We start from the raw sequence: 26,402 nt of genomic DNA, 5'->3' as shown, positions 1-26,402 counted from the left end.
ATTTTGTTCTGATTAAAAGAGTCTCCTAAGCTATTTACTAGGAGACTAAGTTCATGCTCCTCCCGAGGTTGAGCAGACTGCAGTCAGACACTTTCTGTGTGATTGGTTGGGCATATTTCTAGAGGAAAGAACTTTGCTAATAGGTCCATTTTCTTTAAAAAATGACTCTATATTACCTGACTTGCTTGGTTAAAAAAAAAAAACCTAAACATAACTTTTTATATTGTTGCCTGCTGCCGTTCTGTTGCTAGAGGTCATATTGAGGCCCTGTGTTCTTGCCAATGGAGCCAAACACTATGACTGTGTGGAACTCCAATAAAGCCTGAAAACAAGCAAGTCACCCTTACTAAGCCTGCATAATGATGCAAGACTGCACAGAAATAAACCAGTGACCCATAAGTCCCTCTGAGATCCCACATACCCTTTAGCTGAGTAGAAGTGAAAGGAAGTTGAGGGAAAAAAAATTAAATGTGAAAACCTGAGATTATTTTTCACCATGAGGATCTACACAAATTAATTTGAAATAAACTGAGATACAAAACTGTAGCTCTGTTCTAAAATCTTCTGAGCTTTCCTATGTAGACAGGATTTTAAAGCATCTTTTTTAAAGATTTTTATTCACATGTAAACATTCATCAACTATCTATTTAGTTGTGGTGAAAAGAAGCTCAAGCACGTGCGAGATCCAAATGAGGTTCATTCTCGCGTTACGCAGCACGTTTGAGCTTCAGCGACAACCAATGAGGTTATTTCTCGTGTTACGCAGCACGTTTGAGCTTCCGCAAGAACCAATGAGGTTCATTCTCGTGTTACGCAGCACGTTTGAGCTTCAGCAAGAACCAATGAGGTTCATTCTCGTGTTACGCATCACGTTTGAGCTTCAGCAAGAACCAATGAGGTTCATTCTCGTGTTACGCAGCACGTTTGAGCTTCAGCGAGAACCAATGAGGTTCATTCTCGTGTTACGCAGCACGTTTGAGCTTCAGCAAGAACCAATGAGTTTTGTTCTCGCGCATCAAGCAGGTTCGGTTGAGCTTCTGTTTATGTTTGCTGATTAATGTTTATATGTGAATAAAACCCATAAATTAAATCTTTTCATCATATAAAGCGATCGAGTCTTAAGAATATTTGTACTAAACCTCTCAATTCATATGGATTAGTTTTACAATCTCTTTATGAGTGTCAAAGTGTAGTTGCGTAGCTGTCAATGGTGAGACAGAAAGCTCTCAGATTTCATCAAATAGATCTTGATTTGTGTTCCAAAGATGAACGAAAGTATTACGAGATTGGAAGTTGGAATGACATAAGGGTGAGTGATTAATGACAGAATTTTCATTTTTGGGGTGAACTATCCCTTTAATGGCAGTTTGGATGCTGCCTTAGAAGATAGTTGCCTATGTTACCAAATAAATAAAAAATATTTAGTCAAAAAAAGTGCACTCTATAATAAGATTGTCCCTCAGCCTACATTTTAAATACCACGTGTTTCTGACAAGCAATTGCAAATGGCAAATCATGGATTGTTGGTGTGTCTTTAGAGAAGGAAATGGATGGGATTTATTGATTTTGAAAGTATCTTCATAGCTTCTGTCCGTGGTACAAGCTGTCAAGTGTGGTTTTGCTGGGCAGTGACGTAAACTAAAGGCCATTGGCTATAATACCACTAACACAAGTTGCTACATCTGCTACAGTATTTACTCTCTCCCTCCAGATGTGCATGACGACGAGGAGATGTCTTCCTCTGTGACCAATGAAGCAGCTGTGCAATAGGGTAGAGGTCTTTTCAGCGAGGAGACGTCGACAATTTAGTGTGCATAATAGTTATCATAATTATTGCCTTGATTGAAGTTCGATTTCAGTTTTCAATTTGAAGGTGTGCATTTGTTAAATATTTGTATTGCTTATGCTTTGTCTTGATTTTCTTCACAATCATTAATTAAGTATTTTAGAACATTTTCCTATCTATTGTAGTCATGACTCATGACCAAACATCTGAGACCAAGACCAGATCCTTTAAGACAAAGAGCAGACCCAGATCAGACCCACGGGGCCTCAACAGGGTGGTTGCTATTGGTTTGGGTCTTAAATTATCTGGTCTTGTCTCAGAAATTTGGTCTTCTTTACAACACCTCTGTCTATACATTAAATGTTATTTAGCAGTGTTTTCATACATTTGTAGGTTGTTCAGTTATAATATTGTCTTTGCTTTTAAATATAAAAAGCTTTGGAATTTTTGTTTTCTATTCTAGGTTTGTTTTCTACCACTGTTACAGGGTGGGACAAATCCTGAGATAATAATAGATCTGTGTGGCTCCTCTGCATAATTACAGGGTTTGATGTTTCACAGTAAATCTATTTCTACAGTGAAACGTGAAGTTGAAAGGAGGACGTACAACATCACAACTGTCCAGCAACGACTAGTTTGTTGTCTAAAAGAAAATATGAAAAATATGAAAAACTGAAGTTTTAATCGTTATTGTCTCGTGTATAACAACTGATGCGACTTCAACTGAACTGGATTGGCATTTTAAGAAGGAAATGTAACAGTGCTGTGAAGACAGCAAAAGAATAGTGCTTGCATGTCAGCCTTAGCTCTGTGTAAATTAAATGCCACATCGTTTCACATCATCAGTCAGCTGCACACGGGAATCAACTGTAGAGTCACTGTACAGTGTAAAGATGGCTATAGTTCAATGCAAGAAATACAATACCAATAACTATTCATATGCAGGTCATGATCACTCTAGTTAAATTTTAACTGCTGAACATAGCAGTCTAAGGGAGGCTTTCAAACTTTTATCAAATATTTCCATAAATATGTACAAAACAATAATACAGCACATCAAAGACTTAAACAATCTACAAAACACTTCCTGGTGTTTGGTTAAGAACAAACCCTGAGCGTAATGTTCGAGTAACATCAGTGCATGCCTTCCAAAGACTGTAAGAAATGCAGAACAGATTATGTATAGAAATATTTTCGCTATCTGTGAGAGCTCAAGTGATCAGATTTCATCAGAAACAGTGTGTAACAGAATCTTTGATGTGTCCAAATCCAATAATGTGGTGGTGGCTGGAGGGGGGATTCTGTATCTCTGCCATAAAAGTTTGAACAGTGAGGACGTCAAACACAAATACAAAAAAAGTCGACTGATTGATGGATTGTTTGTTTGTTTATTAAACAATATCAGAAGAAAAATGTAGGTTGTATACTACATGTCATCAATAAGTGCTCTCAACCAAATGCTTTGTTTTTATATATTCTATATGTTTCTATGTTGTAGACACCATAGAAAACATCTGACCCATTTTACTTTGACAGTTTCATTTGGAATCATCCACTAGTGAAGTATAGAGTCCATTTTGATTTCATGTCGACTTTGATGCTTTGACGGCATTTTATTAGACTACATGAATGTTATTGCTGTTCAGCGCTAAAATGAAGAAGCAGAGATTATTTATCATTCAAACACACCCCTGTTTAAAAGTTTGGCGTCTGTAAGATTTTCATGTTTTTTTTGCAAGAAGTCTCTTATTTTCACAAAGGCCGTATTTATTAAAAGCTGGATTTTTAGTGTCCTTCTGAAATCATTATAAACTGATTTGGTGCTCAAGAAACATTTCGGATTATTATAAATGTTGAAAGCAGCTGTGCTGCAGCTTTTTGATGAATAGAAATTTCAAAATAACAGCATTTATTTGAAATATAAATATTTTGTAACATTATAAAAGTATTTACTGTCACTTTTGATCAATTTAATACATTCTTGCTAAGTATTAATTTCTTAAAAATGTAGACTACTGATCCCACAGTTTTTAACATTTCAGTTTAGGAACAGAGTCTGTCACTTGTGTCTAGTTACTTGGCAACTTATGAGCTAGACAGAACGAGACCTTACCCACATGTAGCCTACATGTCGTTTAGGGGCCAGTAAATCTGAAATAGATTATGCTGCCTTCAAGTGCTGTTGGAAATGTCCTGCTACTTCCCATTTCGTCCAAGCATGTCGCATTCAAATGTTTTGTTGTCGTAACAAATGCTATGACTGTTGCTATGACATTGTCAGCTTGCGGACAACTCTGGAATTTCAGTAAAATACAGGCTATTTTCACTATGTATAAAACATACAATACGTTTCAAATGATTATTCATAAATATAAATATGCACTTTAACGTCAAGACAAGGCGATGTAGCTGTTGTGGAAAAAAAGAACTAATAAACAATAGCGACAGCATCGTTCTCAAGTTATGGCACGCCCAACTCGGAAACTTTGGGTATCAAAATGATCCCCGAGCTTCCCAGTGGTAAATATGACTTGAGATGGTGTTAATGTCCGGTTTTTACCTAGGAAACAAGTATTTACAATAATTCCGATTGCACTTGAAGGCAGCAAAAAGCACAATAATAGATTGCATCAGATTTTTTTTAATGCACAAAGAAAACACATTCAAAATAAGCAGAACACTGCGTTCAGACTTAGCAATCATAAATCCGGTCCAAAAAAATTTAATAAATAAAATAGTACTGATTATTTCAGACAAACAAAAAAAGAAAGTTCTTCCTGTGATGAAAAAAACTAAACAAAACTATGCTTTGCTTATGTAAGCCCACCTTTATTTTTTATTTTATTTCATTTATTTAGCTACAATATTTTTAATTTGTGTTGATATGTTTGTGTGTTCCTTGCTTTGTACATTATGTTAAAAACTTACAATAAAGTATTTAAAAAACAAAACAGATATAAAGGTTAACCTTATAAGCTCAAGGTTAAGAATATCTAGATGATACCTAAGTGTTTTTGTCAAAGATGTGAAGGCTATATACTAGGAGAACTTTGTCAAATCTAGTAATTAGTTCTTTCTCAAAGTGTTCATAACTTTTAAACACATTTGTGCAAACATTTTGCATACAATCAGGGAACGTGGACAGTCTACTCTACTTATGTTACCCAGTATACACTAACAAGGGAGTAAAAGCCCAAATTTGATATTTAAAACAAATTCGATATATTAAGTGTCCATTTATATCTTAGATAAAGGCTAAGACTAGGAAAAAATACATAAAAATAGTACATTGGTTGATTTTGGTCATTAAAAGTCAACCTTAGAGAGTTTAAACACTCTTTATAGTGTGTGTATACATATCCTCCAACAGCTGTTTAGCTGTTAATCATAGTATTTCTATTTCCCTGCCTAGTTTAAGCAGAATGAAGAAAGACATAGAAGTTCTTGAACTCTTCAAAGAAGTGCAGCTCATCAGAGAAGCTGTTGGAGAAGCCCAAATCTTTGCATGAGGTCTTGACTGTGTGGACCACACAGAGAGGGATTGTCTCAAAAAGCAGTTCGGCCATCGGCGTCATCGTGACCTTCTTCTGCTCCAAGACCAGGCTCTGTATCTGGGCTTTATCGACGGGTTCAGGCGAGGCGCTGTAGGAGACCACAACGTTTAGCTTGTCATCCGACGCCGGCACCTGAAAGCGACTCTTTCCCGTCAATCCCTGGAAGTCTTTCTTGTTGGTGAACAGGCCCGTGGGGGAGTTAAAGATGCGGACTGACCAGCACACCCAGTCGTACTTCTTTTTCAGGTGCTCTACCAGCATGTCGGCCAGTTGCTGGTTGCTTTTGTCGCTTTGGTCTCTCACTATGCGTTTGGCGTCCAGCTCGGCCTGCGACGGAAAGCTGTTGATGCAGTCTTCAATCACGACGTTCATTTTAGACTGGACCACATTCATCTTCTCGCTCCAATCTTGAAGCAACTTCTCCTCGTCGTCGTCGCCTTTTAACGCCGCGTGTCCCAGTAAGGCGATCAAACCGACGCAGAACAATTTCTTGAGCGTAGCGCAGAAATCCTCCACCGTCCTGCGGCTCTTCTGCTCGTAATTCAGAGTGATTTCCAGAACAGACTCTCCTGAGAAGTTATCTCCGGTTACGGCATTATACAGAGTGTGCAAGTTTTTGTCGCCCCCCGTCCTTTTGAAGTGTTCCAGGAACGTTTTCTTTCTGACATCTCTGAATTTAGGTTTCGCATTCAGGACGTCCATGAATTTGCGGAATTGGTTGGTCAGATTCTCCTCCACGGAGAAGTAGGTGGCATCTATCCCGCTCTTCTTGATCTCCTGGTTTATCTGCTGGACCTCTTCAGAAACAACTTCCAGGCGCTCTCGCACCTTCTGGAACTGCTCCTTCATGAACTCGGCCTCTTTGCTTTCCACGTTATCCAGCGCCAGCTTCACAATCGGAGCTGCGATGGAGAACACAGGGAAGAGATCTCCAGCAATGCTGGCCAACACTTCTGCGCCCTGCTCAAACACTTCCATCACGGTCTCGACAACATCCTTCTTCTGTGCAACAAGTTTCTGCAGCTGCTCGGACATCTTTCAGTTTCAATAGCAAGATGTCTCTGTGTAAAATAAGATCAGTACATAATTAGAAATGTACCATTTAAAGGGGTCATGAATTGAGAAATCTAATTTTCCTTGATCTTTTGACATATAAGAGATCATTCAACATTCAAAGAGAACATTCAACTACAAAATATCCAAACTTAAAACTTCCACGTTAGTCAAAAAACAGCTTCTATTGAAGCCAAGCTCAGAAAACGACTTGTTTTGGATTTTGTCACATTATTACAACGAAAGACCGCCTCTGTGGAAGAAGATCAACGCCTACTTCTACGTCATTGCTTCTTAGGCCCGCACACTGATTCACGCATGTCATGTAGTAAATACGAGAGACGCAAACACAGGATTTACTTTAGCAACAAAACAATATAGACCCCTCTGAGGATTACAAGACGTTTTGAATTGGCAAGTTGTGCAAAAACAAAGTCTTGGCATTGCCTTCATTGTGATCCTAAAGGCTTTTCAGAGAGACTGAATAAAAAAATGAATGAATAATTAATAAAAGATGATGCAGTGAAGACTACATTGGATCCGACAGTAATGTCGCAACACAAAAGTGTGAGTAGCAGTGTTTTACCATGTGTCACTATTGCTTTGTCTGATACAGATTGTTTGATATGTACTGAGTATTTATACAGTAGTGCTGCAGTCAAACTGTGAATCGTTGTGATTGGCTGTTCTTTCCTTTCTTTCATCATTTATGTGATTTATTTGCCACAACCAAGATTTTTCAACATTAAAAGTTTTTAAAACAATTCCACACGTGTAATGGCGGGGATGTTGAAAAGGATTTTATTATGCAAAACTGTTAACCAATCAGTGGGCGTTTACTTCCAAATATTGAATGCGGCATGCCCATCTAAAAGGTGTTCAAAAGAGAGGGTCAAAAACAGGATATGACATAGCTTCTCATTTGAAAGACTAAGCTTGGACATTTGTGCACATGCTATCCAGTTTGCACGTTTTTATACATGCAAACCTTAAGTGAATAACGGTCTTTGTCTCCTGAGACTGGTATACAGAAAGAAACTTACATGTGTCAGTCTTCGTTTCCTCTGAATCTTTAAACGTCAGTGTGAATCAGGGTGGGCTTGCTAAAAAAAGATAAAGGAAATGAGAAATGTTTTATACAATAAGTAAGTGAGGAATTTATTTCCAAACATGGAATTTGTGCAAATAAAAGTATTTATGCATAGTGCGGCCTCTTTCCTACTTTACAAAATGTTTTATACAAACCATAAAAGCAGCAACACAACCTCAACAACACACACCAGGTGTATGTACACATGCTAAAAGAAGCTCGCTCGTTTTGACAACCACACCTTCACTTACATAAAAGACATGGGCCAGATGCACTCATTCAATTCAAACATGCACTAAACGAACTGGCAAATAATGCAAGAACAATTAGTCACACAGTACGCAACAACAGAGAGGACAACCATTTCATTTGGAAACAGTTCGAATGAATTTCCCCTTTTCCATAATAATGATGATGCAACACTATTTGTGTTAAATAGCTTGTTAGGTCATATTATAACTTCCTAAAAGTCCAACGTTTGGACATACTTGACTGACTTAATGTCTTGTGATCTAAAGCTTTGTGCTTTACATGAGTTGTTTTATTAAACAAAATGCATTTTGTTGTTTAATCTTTTTTGCATTATTTCAGAACGTGGAAAAATTAGTGCAAACTTTTGACTGGTTGTGTAACATTAAATAAACAGAATGCTGATACACTATTCTCTTACATAAAGTTGCCTGAATAAACGTTTTTGATATACCATAAAATGGTACATTAATTAGGGCTGTGTATCACCAAGAACCAGGCGATGCGATTTGTATCACGATACAGGAGTTACGATACAATACAGAGCGGTGGATATATTGTAAGATATATTGTATATTGTATTGTATTGTATTTTTACATAAAACCTGAGTAAAAACTTTATTTGCATTTATATCAGTAATCACTATTGTTGTGCAATCTAAGTAAAGGGAAAATAGCTAAGTGCTTGCAAGATTCTTTAGGTAATATCCAGCAAAACCACTGATGATTTTCCATTAACATTTCTGGCTAGTGCCAACACAGGTGTGGGAATAATTAACAGGGTAGTTCAACTAGCTGAGCAAGAACCTTTTTCCAAAGCACCTCAGCAGTAACCATGGAAACAAGACAAGAAAAACACCATGTCAGCTTCTCGCCAGACACACACATTATGCTCTTTTTGACTGGGCAGTAGCTACAAAATTCCAGTGTTACAAAATATCACTAATTCAAGCAATTATGTTGCTTACAAACCAAAATAGACTTGTATGCATATTTAAAATGTTATTTACAATTGTAAAGATATGTTGGCATGCAATGGATCATAAAAAAATTAATGACTAATTTAATACACTAAGTGGGGCCATTAGCTTTTATCCTCACCTGAACTCTTAACACACATATGAAAAGTCCTGTGGGTTACAAATCAAAATAGCACTATTCCAATTATCAGTTTTTTCGTTTTTCATCGTTATAGCTATAGTTAGTGTAGTTGAAAATATGTTACAAGAACATTCGCATACCTATAAGACATCAGATAAAACTAATCTGTAAACCATTATATGATCAATAAGTTATGACAACAAATTTTTTATATTGCTTTAACTAATCAAAATACGTTAAGCCATTTTTAAGCAACATTTTTACAAGTTATACAAGATCCAACTCATTTTTTAAGTCTGTTAAATGTAATTTAAGTTCAAATTAGTTAAACATCCAAGTTGATTGACAGCTACATAGTGCTGGCCATGTGGAATCCACGTGTACCAGATGTGGGCCAACACTATGTTGCTGTCTGGGTTTTTATTCAGTGTAGGTTTATTCATGGGCCGTGTCCGAAATCGCTCCCTATACCCTTAAATAGGGCACTATTTGAGGGGACAGCCATTTGTAGTGGTGATCGAAACCATAGTGGACGTTATTGAGTGAACTCATTCCATCCCACAATGCACCGCAATAACGAGTCTACAACCGATGTAGCCTACACTCAACATCAAACAAATATTGTTTTCAGGGTATCTATCTGACTGCTCTTCTATTACATTTCTGATTTCTAATTGTGCTTTTCGTCGTCTTTACAAATAATTTGATTCGAATATTCACAAGTAGCTAATATTATTCCTAGTTTAATACGTGGGACAGTGAAACTTAAACTTATAATGACAGTTGGTAATTTTCGCAAAATAAACGGCTTAATGAAGATACGATACGAGACCTTTATTTTGCGATAACGTCGGACTGACTCAAAGATGTCCCGTACCTGCACCAAGCTTGACAGAAAGGTAAATCTGTTCTCGGTTTTCCCCTCAGAATACAGATTTAGTCACTTATATCATAACCACATTTCTACCGGCACATATGCAGAAATGTTCCCTTAAGATAAAATGTAGGTACAAATATCAGGCTGGCAAAGTTAATACAATGATTGTTGACATAAGAAACACTTCCTGATTTAGACTGCAGCCCACCGATCACTGTCAAACAAACCCTCGGAGTTCTTCTGAACGAAAACAAATGAGTTTAAATTACAGAGAAGATACTTTTTTTGCCTGAACAATCGATCGGTTAGCAACTCGCTCGTGTTTAAAACAAACCGATGTGTCGAGCTGGTGAAAATGTCTTTGGACTGCACAGCAGACTGTGAAGAGAAACGCCCTAAATACTTTTCATGAGCAAAAACTGAAACCCCGACGCACAGAGACCAACGAAACCGAAGTTAAACTGAACTGACGTCTAGACTAGACTAACAAATTAGCACTGTTATGAACCAAACTCACCTTCTACCTTCCAATCGGTCACAAATGGGATAGGATAAAATAAAGCAAAAGTTCACGCTGATCTGTCTGGCTCGACGTCTGATCATGTGCTGGTCCTTCTCTAAGTTCGTGGCACACCCTTCAACTACTACACTGAAGGAATTTCAAGTATTGTCCTTTACCCCTTACAAATTTAACCATTTTTGTTTCCAGCTAAATTCCTGTGTATGTTTTGTGTTTATGGTGTAAGAGAAATATTTAAATATTGACCTTTAACAAAATGTACCATGGTTTAAACTAAAATACCATAGTAAAATTTTTGTTAGCCTACTATTGTAAGATAATGAATGAAGTAGGCTATTGTCCTTTATTTTTTTAGAATTTACCACAGTATCCAACACATAAAAGTCCATAGTTCCGTTTTTGTTATTATTGTAAAAAGAATTTAAGTTAATTGTCCTTTCATTTTTGCTATGGTTACCATAGTAAGTTTTTTTTAAAGGAAAAGTATTTAAAATATTCAGTCTCTTGTATAAGTCTCCTATAGCCTACATTGCCTTTTAAATATGAACCTTATTCAGCTAAACATTTTATTTTTGCAAGTGAAAACAAGGCTGACTTATTGAAATATAGTACATTTAATAAAAAGTAGGCTAGAATATCTAAGGTCCATAACTTTAATAAAAAAAACTGTTGATACTTTGAAACAAATTTCTAGATCATAGTTGTTTTATTTGTGATACATAATATCATAAACATGAAATGGACATGATTCTTGGGTTACAGAGAATAACTAGATTACTTACTATAATCTTTCATTTGGAAATAATTTTTCTCCAGAAAAAACTACAATCTAAAGTTTAAATGAAAAGATTTTTGATTGTAAACACCACGACTAACAACAAACCCCCACAATCTGTCTACCGTTGACGTTTTCGCCACTCAAAAGCATTCTGAAGTACAAAAAAACAATTTACTTCTGAAATCAATGCATTTATGTTTGGTCACAGACATATATTTATCTTTATATTCCTTTTTTTGCCTTGACATGCAGAAATAAAGTGAAGAACCAGCAATAATATACTTTCTCGTTGTATGTCCACAACAACAATTGGGTCATCAGTTTGCTTTACCTAATGCTGGATAATTTGGTACAATTGTTTAAATCAGAAATATAGAGAAGACTGATTGCCGTTTCACACATCTATTCAGAATGAATGCACAGGTATGCCTTTTTGTGCCTCGCAAAGTAGAAACATTCTGGCTGGAAGTTGTTTTTCTCTTCTACTTTCTTATAGCAGCTAATGGCGTGGACCAAAGTGTCGGGAAGAGTCTTCCACAGCTCTTGAGCCACAGACTGCATGTTTCCCTTCAGCTTCTGTGCCTCTATCTGATCTAGCATCTGGCTCTTGTTGAGGGGTTTCGGGTCTGCACTAAAAGACACCACGATTCTGATGCTGTTTGGGGTCAGAAGATCAAAAAAGTTGCCACCTCCACCGCTTCCATGGTACTTTTTGCCAGCGAGCCAATTCCAGAAGAATATGCCACTGTGGTTGAACACCCGAACTGACCAAGAAACCCAGTAGTATTTCTTCTCAAGGAGATCCAGTATTAATCCTGCGAACTCTGGGTCAACGTTGGCTTGTCGCTCCAGAAGTTGATGCTCCACATCCGTCTTGGCCTGCAAGGGGAAATTCTCAATGCAGTCATCCACCGCCGCTTTCATGCGTGTCTCTACGTCTTCCATGCGATCCTGCCATTTCTTCACCATGGCCTCGCCTACCGCTCCCTCTTTCAGGGCGGCGTGACCCATGACTGCTATAATTCCCATGACAAATATCTTCTTTAGCCTGGCACAGAACTCCTCCACTGGCTTTCTGCTCCTTTGCTCTGTGGTCACCACCGTGTCCAGTATGGCATCTCCGGACATATTCTCTCCAGTTACAGCATTGTACAAGGCATCAATGTTCAGATCGCTACCTGTGTTCTCATACTGGCTTAGGAACTTCTCCTTCTTCTTCTCCTTGAACTTGGGCTTAGCATTGACAAATTCTTGAAACTTCTCATACTGACTGATTATCTTCGCCTCGCGGTCAAAGTTCTGCTTGTTCATGGATGTCCGCTGCATCTCCAAAGCGATTTGGTCGATTTCATCTTGAATACCTTCGAGTTTCTGGTTAATCTTTTCAAACTGCTCAGCAAGGTACTTGGCCTCCTTCCCATCCGGGTTGCCGAGGATCTCGGCCGAGGCCAAAAACACGGCCTCCAGGATGGGGTGGAACTGTCCCACAGTGGCTGCTAAAACCTCGCAACCTTGCCCCATGATTTCCACTCCTCTCTCGATATTGTCCTTGTTCTCCAAAACCCATTCTTCCACCCGATTCATCCTGGATCAAAGCAGACAGGCCTTCTTATCCTTCTTACCCTTGTCTGTAACAGATCAAGGCATATATATGATAAAGTGGAAGCCACAATATAAAAATCAATACTGAAATCAATGCAGCTATTTCTAAGGGTCATATTTGTTTGCTCAGGTTGAGACCTTAACAGTAACCTGAGATGAATTGAACAGCCAGACCACAGGGGAAGAAATATAAGAGTGTTTGTACATTTATACATGTTTTCCATGGGCTCAAGCCATTTAAAAAAAAAAAAAAAAAATTCTAGTCTTGTTCGGGCATGTCCTGTTCCACCTTACAACCCGCCAGCTAAGTCTCGGCAAATTATACAACAATAAAGGCAGGTCATTAAGATCAGGTGTCTACTGTAAGAATTAAAAGCAAATATGCTAAAAGTTTTTTGTTCTTCAAAGTATAGTTTATTATTATTATTATGAGCACACAGTCGCACACAGGAGAGCTGCTCTCTCTTCTTCTTTGGAGAATAATTCAGCATTTAAACCCCATATGTATTAGCAAAGCAGATGTTTTCAGGAGGGGTTACTGGGTGGGAGAATATATTTGATGGCTTTAGCTAGCATTTCAGGAAATTTCTGGGCACTTTGATTACACAAGGGAGATGATCTCACACTCGTATCTAATTTCCCAAGACTCAATATATACAGAAAAAAAGGCACACCCTGATCTGAGAAAATCTGAAACCAATACACTTGTCCTGCGGTGAAACCATGTTCTACAGCAGGCAACAAAATGACTCAGATTTTCTCATATAAATGAGCACAAATAAATAAACAAAACTAAAGCTGACATTTGATATTTCAAAGATTTGGCTCCTGTTCAATAATGTCTTACATAATGATTTAGTGGATTATGTGAACAATTATGAGAATTCAGTTGTTATTATTATGAAGGATAAGCATGTAGAACTCATATTTGGAATTTATGACTCAACAATTCATCTTTTAAAAGAGCATTCTGATCTCAATGGAATTAGGAGCAAAACAATACTTACTGAACAATACAATGATCCTGATTGTTTCAAGTCCTCCTTTGTAAGAATAATTAAGATGGCTTTGAAATTAAAACTCCGGGATGTATCCGATTTCAGAAACAAAATGAAAATGTAGGAAAATAGTTTAAAAGTAATCCAGTCTAGCAATTTGTACAAGAAGACCCTGTTTTTGATCGTTCTACTCTGTGAAAAAAGGAAAGGAACCAACCAACTGATTCTGAAAAAGAGGAACTGTTTAAGTTCATAGCCACGTCTCTTTCTATCCTAATGCTGCTTCGTGGCAGTATATTGACTTACGCACAACATCCAGTATTATTTGGACATAATATGGCAGGATGTGGTGCTTAAGTCAATATTGACTATCATCTACATCACAATGATTCTCACAAAGTGCCATCTCCAACTGTTCATGACAAATGATAATTAAAAGCATAGATCACTGGCCAGCTATTTTTATTTGAGTATTTTTGAGTATCCTTGGCTCTATGAAGTTTTTGAAGTTGTGCAAATAAAATTACAAAAGATGAAAAAAGAGAAAGGGATGGATAATGAATGGAAATAGACAAAGAGCAACAAAAAAGGAGACTCACCGTTAGTCTGGTGAAATGTATAGATGTGTTCTCTATGTTCCAACAGAGTCCAACTGTGCCTAAAAGCAGCAGCCTCCCAGGGTCCACATATATATATAGACTCTGCCCTGCGGCACTCCCCCTTCAGATTAACTCCATCCCCTGCATGCATTCCTCTGAGCCCACTGAAGAGATGAGGGACAGGCACACGGACAGATTACATCCTGTAAACATTCCTTCTGTGAGAAAAATCAGCATGTAGTAGTTAGATAGTCCCAGAAATGCTTAGTAAAGCCTTTACCCTTATAAAACATGCTGCATGCTCTGCTTTTCTACACCGGTTGTCATGGGTACAGGCACTCACAGTGGCCAGTGCACACACACACACACACACATTTATATAGGCCTGTAGTGATTACGATTAATCACATCTAACATAAAAGTTTGTCTATATAATATATGCTGTGCATACATATCTACACACACAGACACACATGCATGTATATAGGCCTATATATATATAGTGATTACGATTAATCGCATCTAACATAAAAGTTTGTTTATATAATATATGCTGTGCATACACACACACACACACACACACACACTCACACACACACACACACACACACACACACAGGCCTATATAGTGATTATGATTAATCGCATCTAACATAAAAGTTTGTTTATATAATACATGCTGTGGATATATCTATATACACACACACACACACACACACACATACATGTATATTATATAAACCCAAACTTTGATGTTAGATGCGATTAATAAATTTGACTGCACTAAATGCCATGTTTGTCACGTATTCATGCTGTAGACTTTATTACCGTAATAAACAAAAATAGGAAAACAAGAATATACAATCCAAGAGTTCAAGGAAACGGCCTAAAACCAAAAACTTAACGACACAACGTTGTTGCTATGTTGCTGTATTTGTGCTGTCATAAATAAAAATCACAATGATACAGTATAAAGATGCACTGTAGAATTGTGAGAATCATCCATAGTAATTTACATATCATATCGCACTCTGAATGGCCCAAACAGTAGTGGATACCATGCATTAGAAGGCAAAAAATGCAAATAATAAGTTGTAGTCTTCACATTGTCCTTCTTTTAGGAGACTTTGTGGAGCAACACTTGCCAATCTGAAATGAGTGTGAAAACAGCTCTTGGGGGCGCGATGCTTCTAGGTCATTTCCGTCACACTGCTTTACATGGCAGAGAAAGACTCCACTGTTTTCAGCATGGCAGGCGGACAAACCCAGTGGCTTTGTGCTGAAGCGGTCGCTGGGACACGCTGGCATGCAATGATTCGTCTGTAGAAGGACAATAAGAGGTTGTTGTGGATTACAGCGGGTCTGCCATTAGCATTTCAAATCTTCATGTCACTGTTAGATCTCGCACTATGCAAATCAGTTGTGCTTATAAAGGATGACGTGCCCTCAGTTGGGTGTGATCGCTGATGCACATGCTTGATAAACAGTCAACAGGGCCCTGGAGTGTTTTGTGGCAGATTTAGGATCCATACTTTCCAAACAAATTACTAATGTGCATAGAGTTAGTTCCTAATAAGCTTCACTTCCCGTTTTATTTGGGATACGGATATGATGCCTCCAATTTTATGCAGGTTGTTGAGAAAAGATGGGCTTCTCTAAGCAATTGTCACCTGTAAATGTAAAAACGTTAAGGTTAGGGAACGTGTCAAATGGGTTTCTTTGTTAATTGGTCTCTTTGTTTAAAATGCATAAATCATCCATAGACAATTAGACAAAGACAATCTGAGACAATTTCCATATCTGTTAGTTTGTTAAGGTGTGACTTCCAAGTAGCTGTATTTGAAATCCCTGCCCTGTTTTCGTTTTAGCATGAGTCATGAATTAGCCTAAAGTTAATAAGTGGATTAAGCTTTTCATTTCATCTGAACAACAACAACAAATCTGTCCTTATAATGCTTGACAGTTGTGCTAGGTGTGCAAAAAAGGGCAGTATAGTTCACTGCAATGTCGTCATGATGAAATTATCATCAATAATATTTGTGTTGAATTAAATGCACAATTTGAGGCGTGATTTATGCCCAACACAAGTTTATTGCTTACGGTTAGGGGTTTTGAAAAACAGATTCGAGCTGCTTGCCTTAGAAAACGCCTCTAGCACAACATCTATCATTTGCTTTTTTATGCCACATGATATTTTTTTATCCTTATCTTAAATACATAATTCCTTACATGTATTAGTAGCATCTATAGTGTTTATCATGCTGATCTGTGATGTTTACTGAGTAGTAAAGTGCTTATGTATGTAGCCACAAGATGTCACTTTGGTTCATTTCTTGTTTTTGTGAAGCAAAATCTGTCTAGATTTTTTGTTTGTTTTATAAATCCATACTAGCAGACCATATTTTTTTTAAATAAACCAGTATTAGCATGCCTATTGGGGAAGTGTAAGAGTAATTGTGATTGTGGGAACTATTGTATGTGGGAATTAGCTTCAGGCTATGCTGACTAACTAGATGGAAATTATTCAGACAGGTTTGTCTTAACTGAAGTTAAATGATAATTCAGGTTGGTCTTCCAAGAATGACATAACCGTTTGGGTTGGCTATCAAATTGAAGCGTGTTCTGCTGAAATATTTAATTGGAGCATGCCTCATTGTAAATGCGTCAACGATCAACTTCTGTCATGCGAGGCAAACAAGATCAACCGTATGAATGAGGAAATATCCAATGCAAATAAGCTACTGTGTTTTCTGTTAATATTTTGCCACCTAAGTCTTTTGGGTTTAATTCGTATTTGGTTGATCCTTTTCATTTTCTAACCAGCGGTGTCAGGGAACAGCTGCGTCCAGGTCATAAGCAGAGAGGTTTCAGTGAACTATGGAAAAACATGTCATTTCGCTTAAGGCAAAGGATGAACACTGCTTTAATGACAGACCTGAATATCTCTGTTTCCTCTGGTCTGGACAAGCTTCAGAGGAAATGAAAGTACTGCAGTAAAAAAACAAGAAAAACCCACTTATAATGCCACTTTATTCCACATAAAACTTTTTTTTTTTTAAATATATATATGGGCGTACACATATTTTAAATAGTTCCTTTCGAAATTCTACATGATCCACAGGTCCAAATATTTGTTAAAGCTACACTGTGTAACTTTTTTAGTTTATTCTTAGCTAAAAACACTTAGTTCTTTCAAAAATATATGTGCTCATTAATGTCGTTCAAGTAATAAAGTATTCTCGTGAGTGTATAATATGCCATTGAAAATACATACGGGTGGGGGGTTCGAATGCCGGTCGCCATGTTGCCCCTCCATCTTGAAAGTACATTATGCCAAAGAGGGACATACCCGTTAATTCAAGCTTCGCCTTTCGCGTTTTAACACTCGATGGAACGGCACCGTGTCGGCACATGTGAAGAGGGGGATTGCTTGAGACTGCTGCTATATAAAAACCTGAAAGCCTTTTTGAAAGTCTGTTGCTGATGGAGGATTACTCTTATTCTCGAGGATATGTATCAGAGTCGCCAAGGAAGCGAAAAAGAGAATTAAGACGGCAACGCAACAGGCAAATCAACAAGACAAATGAGACGCGAGAAACACACACACACACACACACACACAAACTCTCCGCGTACATATTCATATGAGACGCGAGCACACACACACACACACACACACACAAATTCTCCGCGCACATTCATATGAGACGCGAGCACACACACACACACACAAATTCTCCGTGCACATATTCATTTGAGACGCGAGCACACACACACACACACACACACACACACACAAATTATCCGCGCACATATTCATTTGAGACGCGAGCACACTGACATGATACCTTAAAGATGTGGAAAAGTCGATCAAAAGTGTGGGTACATTTCTCCAGGCTCGATGCCAACAGCGCGCGATTCAGTATTTGCGGTAAAATAATGCTGCAAAGACCGGTACCACGACAAATATGATGAAGACCTTGACAGTGCACGGAGTAAACATAAGAGCAGAAAGTTGCTCCGTCTTCGACTGGTAAATGAAGAGATACCTTGTTGATCACTCTGACAGTGTTTATATTGCAATAAATAATAACCTACTGAATGTACACTGCCGTTCAAAAATGTGTTGGTTAGTCAGATTTTTTTTTTTCAGTAAGAATGCATTAAAGTTATCAAAGGTGACATTAAAACGTGTGTAATGTTACAAAATATTTAGTTTGTAAATAAATGCTTTTCTTTTTAATTTTTTATTAATCAAAGAATCATGAAAATTTGTATCAGTTTCCAATAGTTACCTGATAGCTGATGTTAATAACGAAAACATAAAACTATTATTCATTTTACATAGATGTCATAACCTATATGTTAACTGACAAATTAAATTACTGCAAATTATAATAGTTTTCTAAAGTAACCTCATCACTTGAAGGAACACAATGGACGAGGTCGAACTGGAAGCCATGTTAATCTTGGACTACATTGGCCACCGTAGGAGTTAAAACGAAATCGGAATTGAGAGGAACAGAAACTAATATTCACTGGATGGTCATATACCTTTTCACCGCTAGATGGGGGTAAAAAACACACAGTGTAGCTTTAAGCTTTATATATTTTTACATAGTCTACTGTAAAAAAAAAAAAAAAAATCAATACAATTTAATAGTTGTTCTTTATAGTATATAGCCAGTTTGCCATTTTATATATGTACAGTGCTATGCATAAGTTTAGACACCCATGCTAAAGTTGACTAAAAAGAGGAATAAAAAATCATATTTTAGAAATTGAACTTAATGCCTTAATTTAAAAAAATAGGAAAAATCCAACCTTTAAGGACACCAATTTTCTTTGTGAATGAATAATGTATCGTAAATAAATAAATGTTGTTCCTTAAAATACAGGGTGCATAAGTCAGGACACCCCTATGTTAAATTCCCATAGAGGCAGGCAGATTTTTATTTTTAAAGGCCAGTTATTTCATGGATCCAGGATACTCTGCATCCTGATAAAGTTCCCTTGGCCTTTGGAATTAAAATAGCCCCACATCATCACACACCCTTCACCATACCTGGAGATTGGCATGGAGTACTTTCCATAAGATCATCTCTCAATGCAAATCAAACCAGCTATTAGGCTAACTGAAATAAAACCATGCAAATCTCTAGGTATGGTGAAGGGTGTGTGATGATGTGGGGCTATTTTAATTCCAAAGGCCAAGGGAACTTTATCAGGATGCAGAGTATCCTGGATCCAGTAACTGGCCTTTAAAAATAAAAATCTGCCTGCCTCTATGGGAATTTAACATAGGGGTGTCCAAACTTATGCACCCTGTATTTTAAGGAAGAACATTTATTTATTTACGATACATTATTCATTCACAAAGAAAATTGGTGTCCTTAAAGGTTGGATTTTTCCTATTTTTTTAAATTAAGGCATTAAGTTTAATTTCCAAAATATGATTTTTTATTCCTCTTTTTAGTCAACTTTAGCATGGGTGTCTAAACTTATGCATAGCACTGTATAACATTTTTGGTAACACTTTTGTTTAGGGTCCAATTCTCACTATTATTACTTATTAGCATGCATATTGGCTGTTTATTAGTACTAATAAAGCACATATTAATGCCTTATTCTGCATGACCATATTCTACATCCCTTAATCCTACTCAATACCTAACAACTAGCCTACCTTACTTACTATTAATAAGCAGTAATTAGGACTTTGAGGCAAAATAAAGTGTGATTATATGTTTTATATTAAAAGGGTGTGCTAAATCAGATATCTTTTTAGTTCCCATTGTGATGGTGAGTCTGTTTTTCAGTGTTTTGTCTGGCTTCACGTGTTTTGTCTGGCTTCACGTGTGTCGTCTGGCTTCACGTGTCTTGATTGCAGGCAGGTTTTCTTAAGCATCTCTCTCTCTTTGCCCTTTAAAAACCTCCACCTTATGCAAATGGGAAATGTGATTACGGCCCAGACAGTGATGAAAGGAGAAGGTCACCGCTTTGCAGATCTTCATTAATGTGTGTCGGTATTGTCCTATGAAGGCCACTAGAGTGAATTTATGATCATTTGTCATTTAACCTTAGTTTGTCATCTGGTTGTCCTCATGCTCAGCAACACTGATGATTCATAGTTGTGACATAGTTGTGAATTTAAAATGGAAGTGCACAGAAATCGTTATGTGAATCCAATGTTATTGCCTGAAGGACATCCATTTTGTTTGGGTTTTATCACAGTGCAGGGTCACTGGTGTTCATGTGATGCTCCACCAAGAACTCAGAGATAAAATAATCAGCATGAACGTTTAGATTGTCACAGACAGATGGAAGACTAGAGGAAGGCTGTGTGCTCACAGATGGCTCTTGTGGTTTTGTCAGGAAAGAAGCTAAAAAGAGCAGCTTTGTTCATTTGTTAATGGCTAAATATGTTCATGTGAATATAATATGACTTTTAATAGTTCTAAAATTCCCCTTCCCTGATAATGGTTAAAATATTAATTTACTATATTAATCAATTGTCCATATTATACCTTCAACAAAAGAGTATCTGGAAGATGTCCAGGATGAATTCCAACAGATAAAATAAGTGTTTAATGAACCATTCCCAGTCCAGAGATAAAGTTCACTGGCATCCACACCAGATCTGTCCTCTCCTCCCACATGCCTCTGTTTGTTTAGCCGGTTCCTGTCAGACAAGTTTTCACTGTGTACTTTAGCCAAAAGGGTCGTCAGTTTCAAATTGCACATGTGTTTGTTTGTGGTAGTTTGAAAGGCAGATATTATAAAAGTGCAACATGCTTATTTAGGAATATTTATTATGAGACATCTGTATGTATTGTGAAATGCGGTCCACTACACCATTTACATGAGCTGGGTGAAAATAGTTGTGAAATCCATGGGAAAACATCCAGCCGTCTGTAGTGTACTCATGTTTAACAAAAGCAAGGTCAACTCAACACTTACAGCTGAAGTATGCTAGCCATCTTTTTTTTTTTAAATGAGCATTTTTAAGCTCATAGGTCACAATGTAGCCTATTTATTTATTGCATAAAATAACCTCTTGTATTTTTCTTTATGTTCTTGAGTTTTTACTTCCTCTGTTCCAGATTCAGATACTGATTTTTTCCCCCTTCCGTTTTCTTTCTCACGCTCTTTACCCTTCACATTCGGATAATTAAACTCGCATCCCAAAATAAATAACCACATGCAGAGACCCAACAAAGGGAGCAGATTGTAAACCCAGCTTAATCACTCATGATGACTTAATTGTTTATAATTGTTCATATAATTGTCTCATAATTGTTTTTCCTAATTTTTCCAGTGCAGTTTAAATAAGACTGCAACAGAGATTGACAAATGTTGTGCTTTTTTTAAGTGTCAGATAACCAGTATGCAGAATCAACTATCATATTTTTACTTTTGGAAACAGTAAAAACTAACGCTGCATCCGAAATTGCATATTTCAGTAGTATAGGTGAAAAACAGTATGTGACAGGAGTACAAAATAACCGGATGAGCTACTACTTCCTGTGAGATTCTGAAGTGTGCATTCGATGAACACTTATGAGGCCACGGGAGAGTAGGATTCATACTACACACATTCATACTATATAGAACATACTTTTTTTTTAGCTGTTGTGAAGTAATTACTTATTAAAAATAAGTACCTCAAGAGAGTATGCGATTTTGGACGCAGCCAATATTATTTAAGCATGAGTACAGTTGTTATACAGACCGTTTAAAAGTTTGAGGTTAGTTGCCTAAAACTTTTTTTTAAAGCAATTAATACTTTTATTCAGTAAAAGGACACACCAATCAAAAGTGACAGTAATTTAAAAAAATAATAATATTGTAAACGATTTTTATTTAAAATAAATGCTGTTTACTCAACTCAAAGAAGCCTGAAAAATGTATCAAATTTTCCACAAAAATATTTAAAAAAATTCAACATTGATAATAATAAATGTTTATTGAGCAGCAAATCAGAACGATTTCTGAAGGATCGTGACACTGAAGACTGGAGTAATGATGCTGAAAATCCACCTTTGCATTACAGGAATAAATTACATTTAATTATATTACAATAGAAAACTGATCTTTTAAATTTTAAACAATATTTCACAAAAGCACAGTTTTATAGTTTACTATACTAAATATAAGTTACTATATTTTTGAAAAATTAAATGGAGCCTTAATTGGTGAACATAAGAGACTTCTTTCAGTCTTAGCAAACTTGAACGTAAAAAGTCAAATAAATATGCAAATAATAAATAAATATTTTTGCACATAGGTTAATTGACCTTTGAACTCTGTCGAGTTCAATGCCGTTGTTGGGTGCTGTTCTTTAGAGACCCACTAGATGGCATCAATCAGACCTGATTTTAAACTACCAATAACTGTGTGAATATCAGTAAAAAAAAAAAATCTGTCAGGAATGCTCTATATCTACACTGCAATTCAACCAACCAGATATTTTACACGTTTCTCATACCTTGCTTTTTAAAAATGTTTTATTACTGGCATTAACTAGCAGTTGCTGCTTCCTGTGAGAGCTGAAGGAGTGTTGTGGGAACAGAGGCCAGTGTATTGACCTTCTGTCTGATATACCGCAGTGCTGAGGAGACACACACACACTGTTTAGAGGCAACAGAGCGGAGGAGTTGAGCTTATCTCACCACAAGACAGAAAACAGTGAGACGGAGAGAGATTCCAGAGTGCTGACGTGTCCTCAGAGACAGACACACACGCAGCAAATGATGTGCTGTACCTCACTGAGCTTGAAATGATATGAAGAAGCTTCTTAAGAGAGGAATGCATGTAGGATAATTCATTATACCATTACCATTCTGTGAGGAAAACTACATATTGAGAGTTTTTATGGCACAACCAGACGCATCAGAAGGATAAATCCAGTGAGAGTGAGCTGGTGTGTGTCACAGTACAAATGTTTTAATGCTTTTTATCAGATCAGGCCACTTAAAGGCAGGAGGCCGGTCGATGGTCCACGAATAGGTAATGTCATTAGCTCAGGCTGTGATTGGCAGATGCAGCCAGAGTGAGGTATCATGGGATTGATCTGCCATCCTTGGCAGTACTATGAAGCTGGGTTTCATAAAATCACTTATTGGTTTATTAAATATTGATATTGACTTTCCTAGAGTAGGTTGGGCCTTTATTTTCATCATAGCTTTAACAACAAAGTCGTAGTTTGTAAAGCATCTGTTAAAGTATGTATTTTAACTGTTTAAGAACTAAATAGCGGGGAAAAAACACAATAATTTAGTTGTCATTGCAGTCTTGTGTTTGGTTGTGTTAAACGTCACCCATTAGTTTCAGTGTGTTTTAGCGCCATCTGCCAGCAGAATGTGCATGACAACAAACAATGTTTCTTTTTGTTATTTAGAATAAAAGGTACAAGCTTGTCACTATGTCATACTGAAATAAAATACTTTAGTTTTGTTTTAATAACAGACAGGTGTGTAAGCCACTAAACCTGTATCAGAGGTGGACACCACATGGATCAATAACTGCAACCAGGACAGAAGCCTCAACCGCTAATGAATACAGGAGTTTCTATTTGCTGAGACATTTGTTTCCATTCAGACTCTGGAGGAGGAGAACGAGCTGGTTTAGAAAATACAAATACCTATACATTTAGAATAATACACAATTAAATTCAAAGCTACCAAAATGTAAAGGTGCAGCATGTAAATCTGGCACCAGTAATAACATAAATAATATTATTTTTTGCACATAAAGAAACTTACCCATAACAAATCCACCAATCCAAACCTTTTCATGAATATTAGAGCCAGCTGATGGCTTTGTTACGATTACCCCACTGGGGTTGTAACACATGCTGGGGTAAGTTGTAACAATTAGACAAAAGAAGCAAAAACAGCAGCCACACCATGCAATAGGCCCTGCTTCAAAAACAGGTTTATTGAAACAATCCAAAACAATGTCTCTTTCTGTGACTGACCATAACTCAAATCCACGTTCTGTTTGATTCAAGAGTGTGTGTAAACAAGTTTGGAACAAACTTCCTTAGGGATAATTCACCCAAAAATAAAAATTTGTTTTACGAATTCAGATTCAAATGCCTACAGAAAGGTAAAGGCATCATTAAAGTAATCCATGTGCCTCCAGTGGTTTAACCTCCATTTTATGAAGCGACGCGAGTGCTTTGTTTCCGCAAGAAAAAACAATTTACCACTTAATTTGCAAAATATTAATCTCCAGCGTGCGTTCATGTGAGCACCACGACGGATGTGCGTGAACTGACCTTTTAATGCTGTTTTTTTTTTTTTTTTTTTTTTTTTAGACAACAAGTCAGCATCTTTATGTAAAAACACAAACAGCAGGTCCGGATGTTTTAAGAGCATAATTTCTTGTAGCAGTAGTGTAGGCTAGAACAGAATAACACACTGTAGCTTAAGGCCCTCCTGAGTGTAAAATGATGGATGGTTCCCTCACTGCGCACTTCAGTGATCTTAATGAGTGGATCTGGAGAGCTGAACACAGCACTCTGAGCTCGTCGTCCTGATATTACCAGTGAGAGGTTACTCACCCTCTGTGTCTGCGGCCCATGGCCACAATCTGCTGACTTCTGTACAAAAGCACTAATTTAATTAGAAGTGGCTTTGAGTGCTATATGTGTCCACTTCAGAGAGTTAATAGCAATGAATGTCAACAATCGCTTATAAGTCATATTAATGTGAAACAGGCCATACAACACAGGACACTGAAATTAGATTTATTATTGGCTATCACAAAAATATATAAGATTTATGTATTTGAATTGCATATCAAATTTCCATTCATGTGGATTACACAGTTTTAATACAAACTTAACATGATGCATTGTCAGTCATATATAAATATCTAGTACTAATAAAGTAAATGAGTTTTAAATGTACTATAGGTTTAGATATTTATCATCAATAAATCCAATCTGTTTCAATCTCATATTTTAACTTTTGAATATTACTTGTTCCACAGCTGGCCATATTAACCATGTTCATACTTTTTAACTAAATGCATTTAATTGTATTCTTAATGAACACATTTATACTGATTCTAATCAATTTGAAGAAGTGCATTTTGAAAATATGATTATTTACATAAAATAAAATAGATGAAGAAGTTAATAATAAAATGTGCCAGGAAACATACCTGTTTCATAAGAATTTCATTTATTATGACTGACAAATATGCATCACATTTAGTTTAGCGGTGTACTCCAAATGGATGAAAATTTGATATCCACTTCAAAAACATAAATCATACTTTTAGGCCTAAATACTTTTTGGAGTGTATAATTTTGAAAAAAGCTAAACCAGTAAACATTCAAACCCAAATTGTTTCTTGGAAATGTATTAATTCAACTTTGAACTGACATGAATTTTTAAAGGGCATATTTTAGTCTAAAATGATGATGATCTCTCTGCTGTGCGTGTGCATTAGTTTCCTGAGACGTCCTGCCACGGGCTGTTTTATGTCTGATGAGGAACAGATACTGTCAGGTCAGGTTATTATCATGCAGGCTAAACGGGGAAGCACTTTTCTTAGCCAGTACCGTCCAGTCTCGTTGCTTAAGTTTTTATTACCACAAAGCATTTGTCTACATAACATCACAATATTTAACATGTTTACTGCCTGTTGCGTTTAAAGGGAATGTTTTCAGATAGACATTCAGTTATATTATGACATTATGATGTGTAAACATGCCAAGTAATACAGCACAAATAGTAGCCAACCTATTTTGTTTGAAAATATGGCAGTCATTCAGTAGATCAGATAAGTCCTACATTTGTGTACATTACATACATTATATATGTAACTCTTGAACTGTAAAATATCTTGACCAAACATTGACACATCTCTTGATGGAAATAACATCACAACATTTGTTTCCATCAAGAGGTGCATACATTTTTGGTCAAGATGTTGTATTGACAATGCAAGAGTCCAGCACTCTGTAAAGTCTCCTCCAGCACATCCCAAAGACTCTCAATGAGTTTAAGATCTGGACTCAGAGGAGCCGATTCATGAGTGAAAATGATTCTTCATGCTCCTCACAGCCATTCTTTCACAATTTGAGCCTTGACATTATCATCCTGGAGTATGGCCATTATGTGTCTTCCGGTCTTTTAAGAAATGAAAAGCTACACACTAAGGGTTAGAAGTGTTGCCAAA

The 26,402-nt window shown here is 36.9% G+C and overlaps 2 protein-coding genes across 3 annotated transcripts; both read right to left on the bottom strand.

Moving 5' to 3' along the window:
* Positions 1-3,147: 3,147 nt before the first annotated feature.
* LOC307005843 (protein rapunzel-like) lies at positions 3,148-14,275 on the bottom strand. Of its 2 annotated transcripts, none has more exons than XM_079626336.1 (3): positions 10,228-10,417; positions 7,437-7,496; positions 3,148-6,401 (listed from the first exon to the last, which is right to left on the bottom strand). In XM_079626336.1, the coding sequence occupies exon 3, from the start codon at positions 6,373-6,375 to the stop codon at positions 5,200-5,202; it is 1,176 nt and encodes a 391-aa protein (XP_079482462.1). In that variant the 5' UTR covers positions 6,376-6,401; positions 7,437-7,496; positions 10,228-10,417; the 3' UTR covers positions 3,148-5,199. The 2 variants fall into 2 exon arrangements, with proteins under 2 accessions (XP_079482462.1, XP_079482463.1); XM_079626337.1 differs by lacking the exon at positions 10,228-10,417 and adding an exon at positions 14,208-14,275 and having other exon boundaries at positions 3,162-6,401.
* On the bottom strand, positions 10,878-14,277 carry rpz5 (rapunzel 5). The gene is made up of 2 exons (XM_079626332.1): positions 13,618-14,277; positions 10,878-12,636 (listed from the first exon to the last, which is right to left on the bottom strand). The coding sequence occupies exon 2, from the start codon at positions 12,590-12,592 to the stop codon at positions 11,411-11,413; it is 1,182 nt and encodes a 393-aa protein (XP_079482458.1). The 5' UTR covers positions 12,593-12,636; positions 13,618-14,277; the 3' UTR covers positions 10,878-11,410.
* Between the last annotated feature and the right edge of the window lie 12,125 nt (positions 14,278-26,402).

Source organism: Phoxinus phoxinus (genome assembly GCF_949152265.1).
Source record: "Phoxinus phoxinus genome assembly, chromosome: 10".
In the NCBI taxonomy this organism is placed as follows: Eukaryota; Metazoa; Chordata; class Actinopteri; order Cypriniformes; family Leuciscidae; genus Phoxinus; species Phoxinus phoxinus.
The sequence above is the reverse complement of the archived record's forward strand: the minus strand, read 5'-3'. Positions and strand labels throughout refer to the sequence as shown.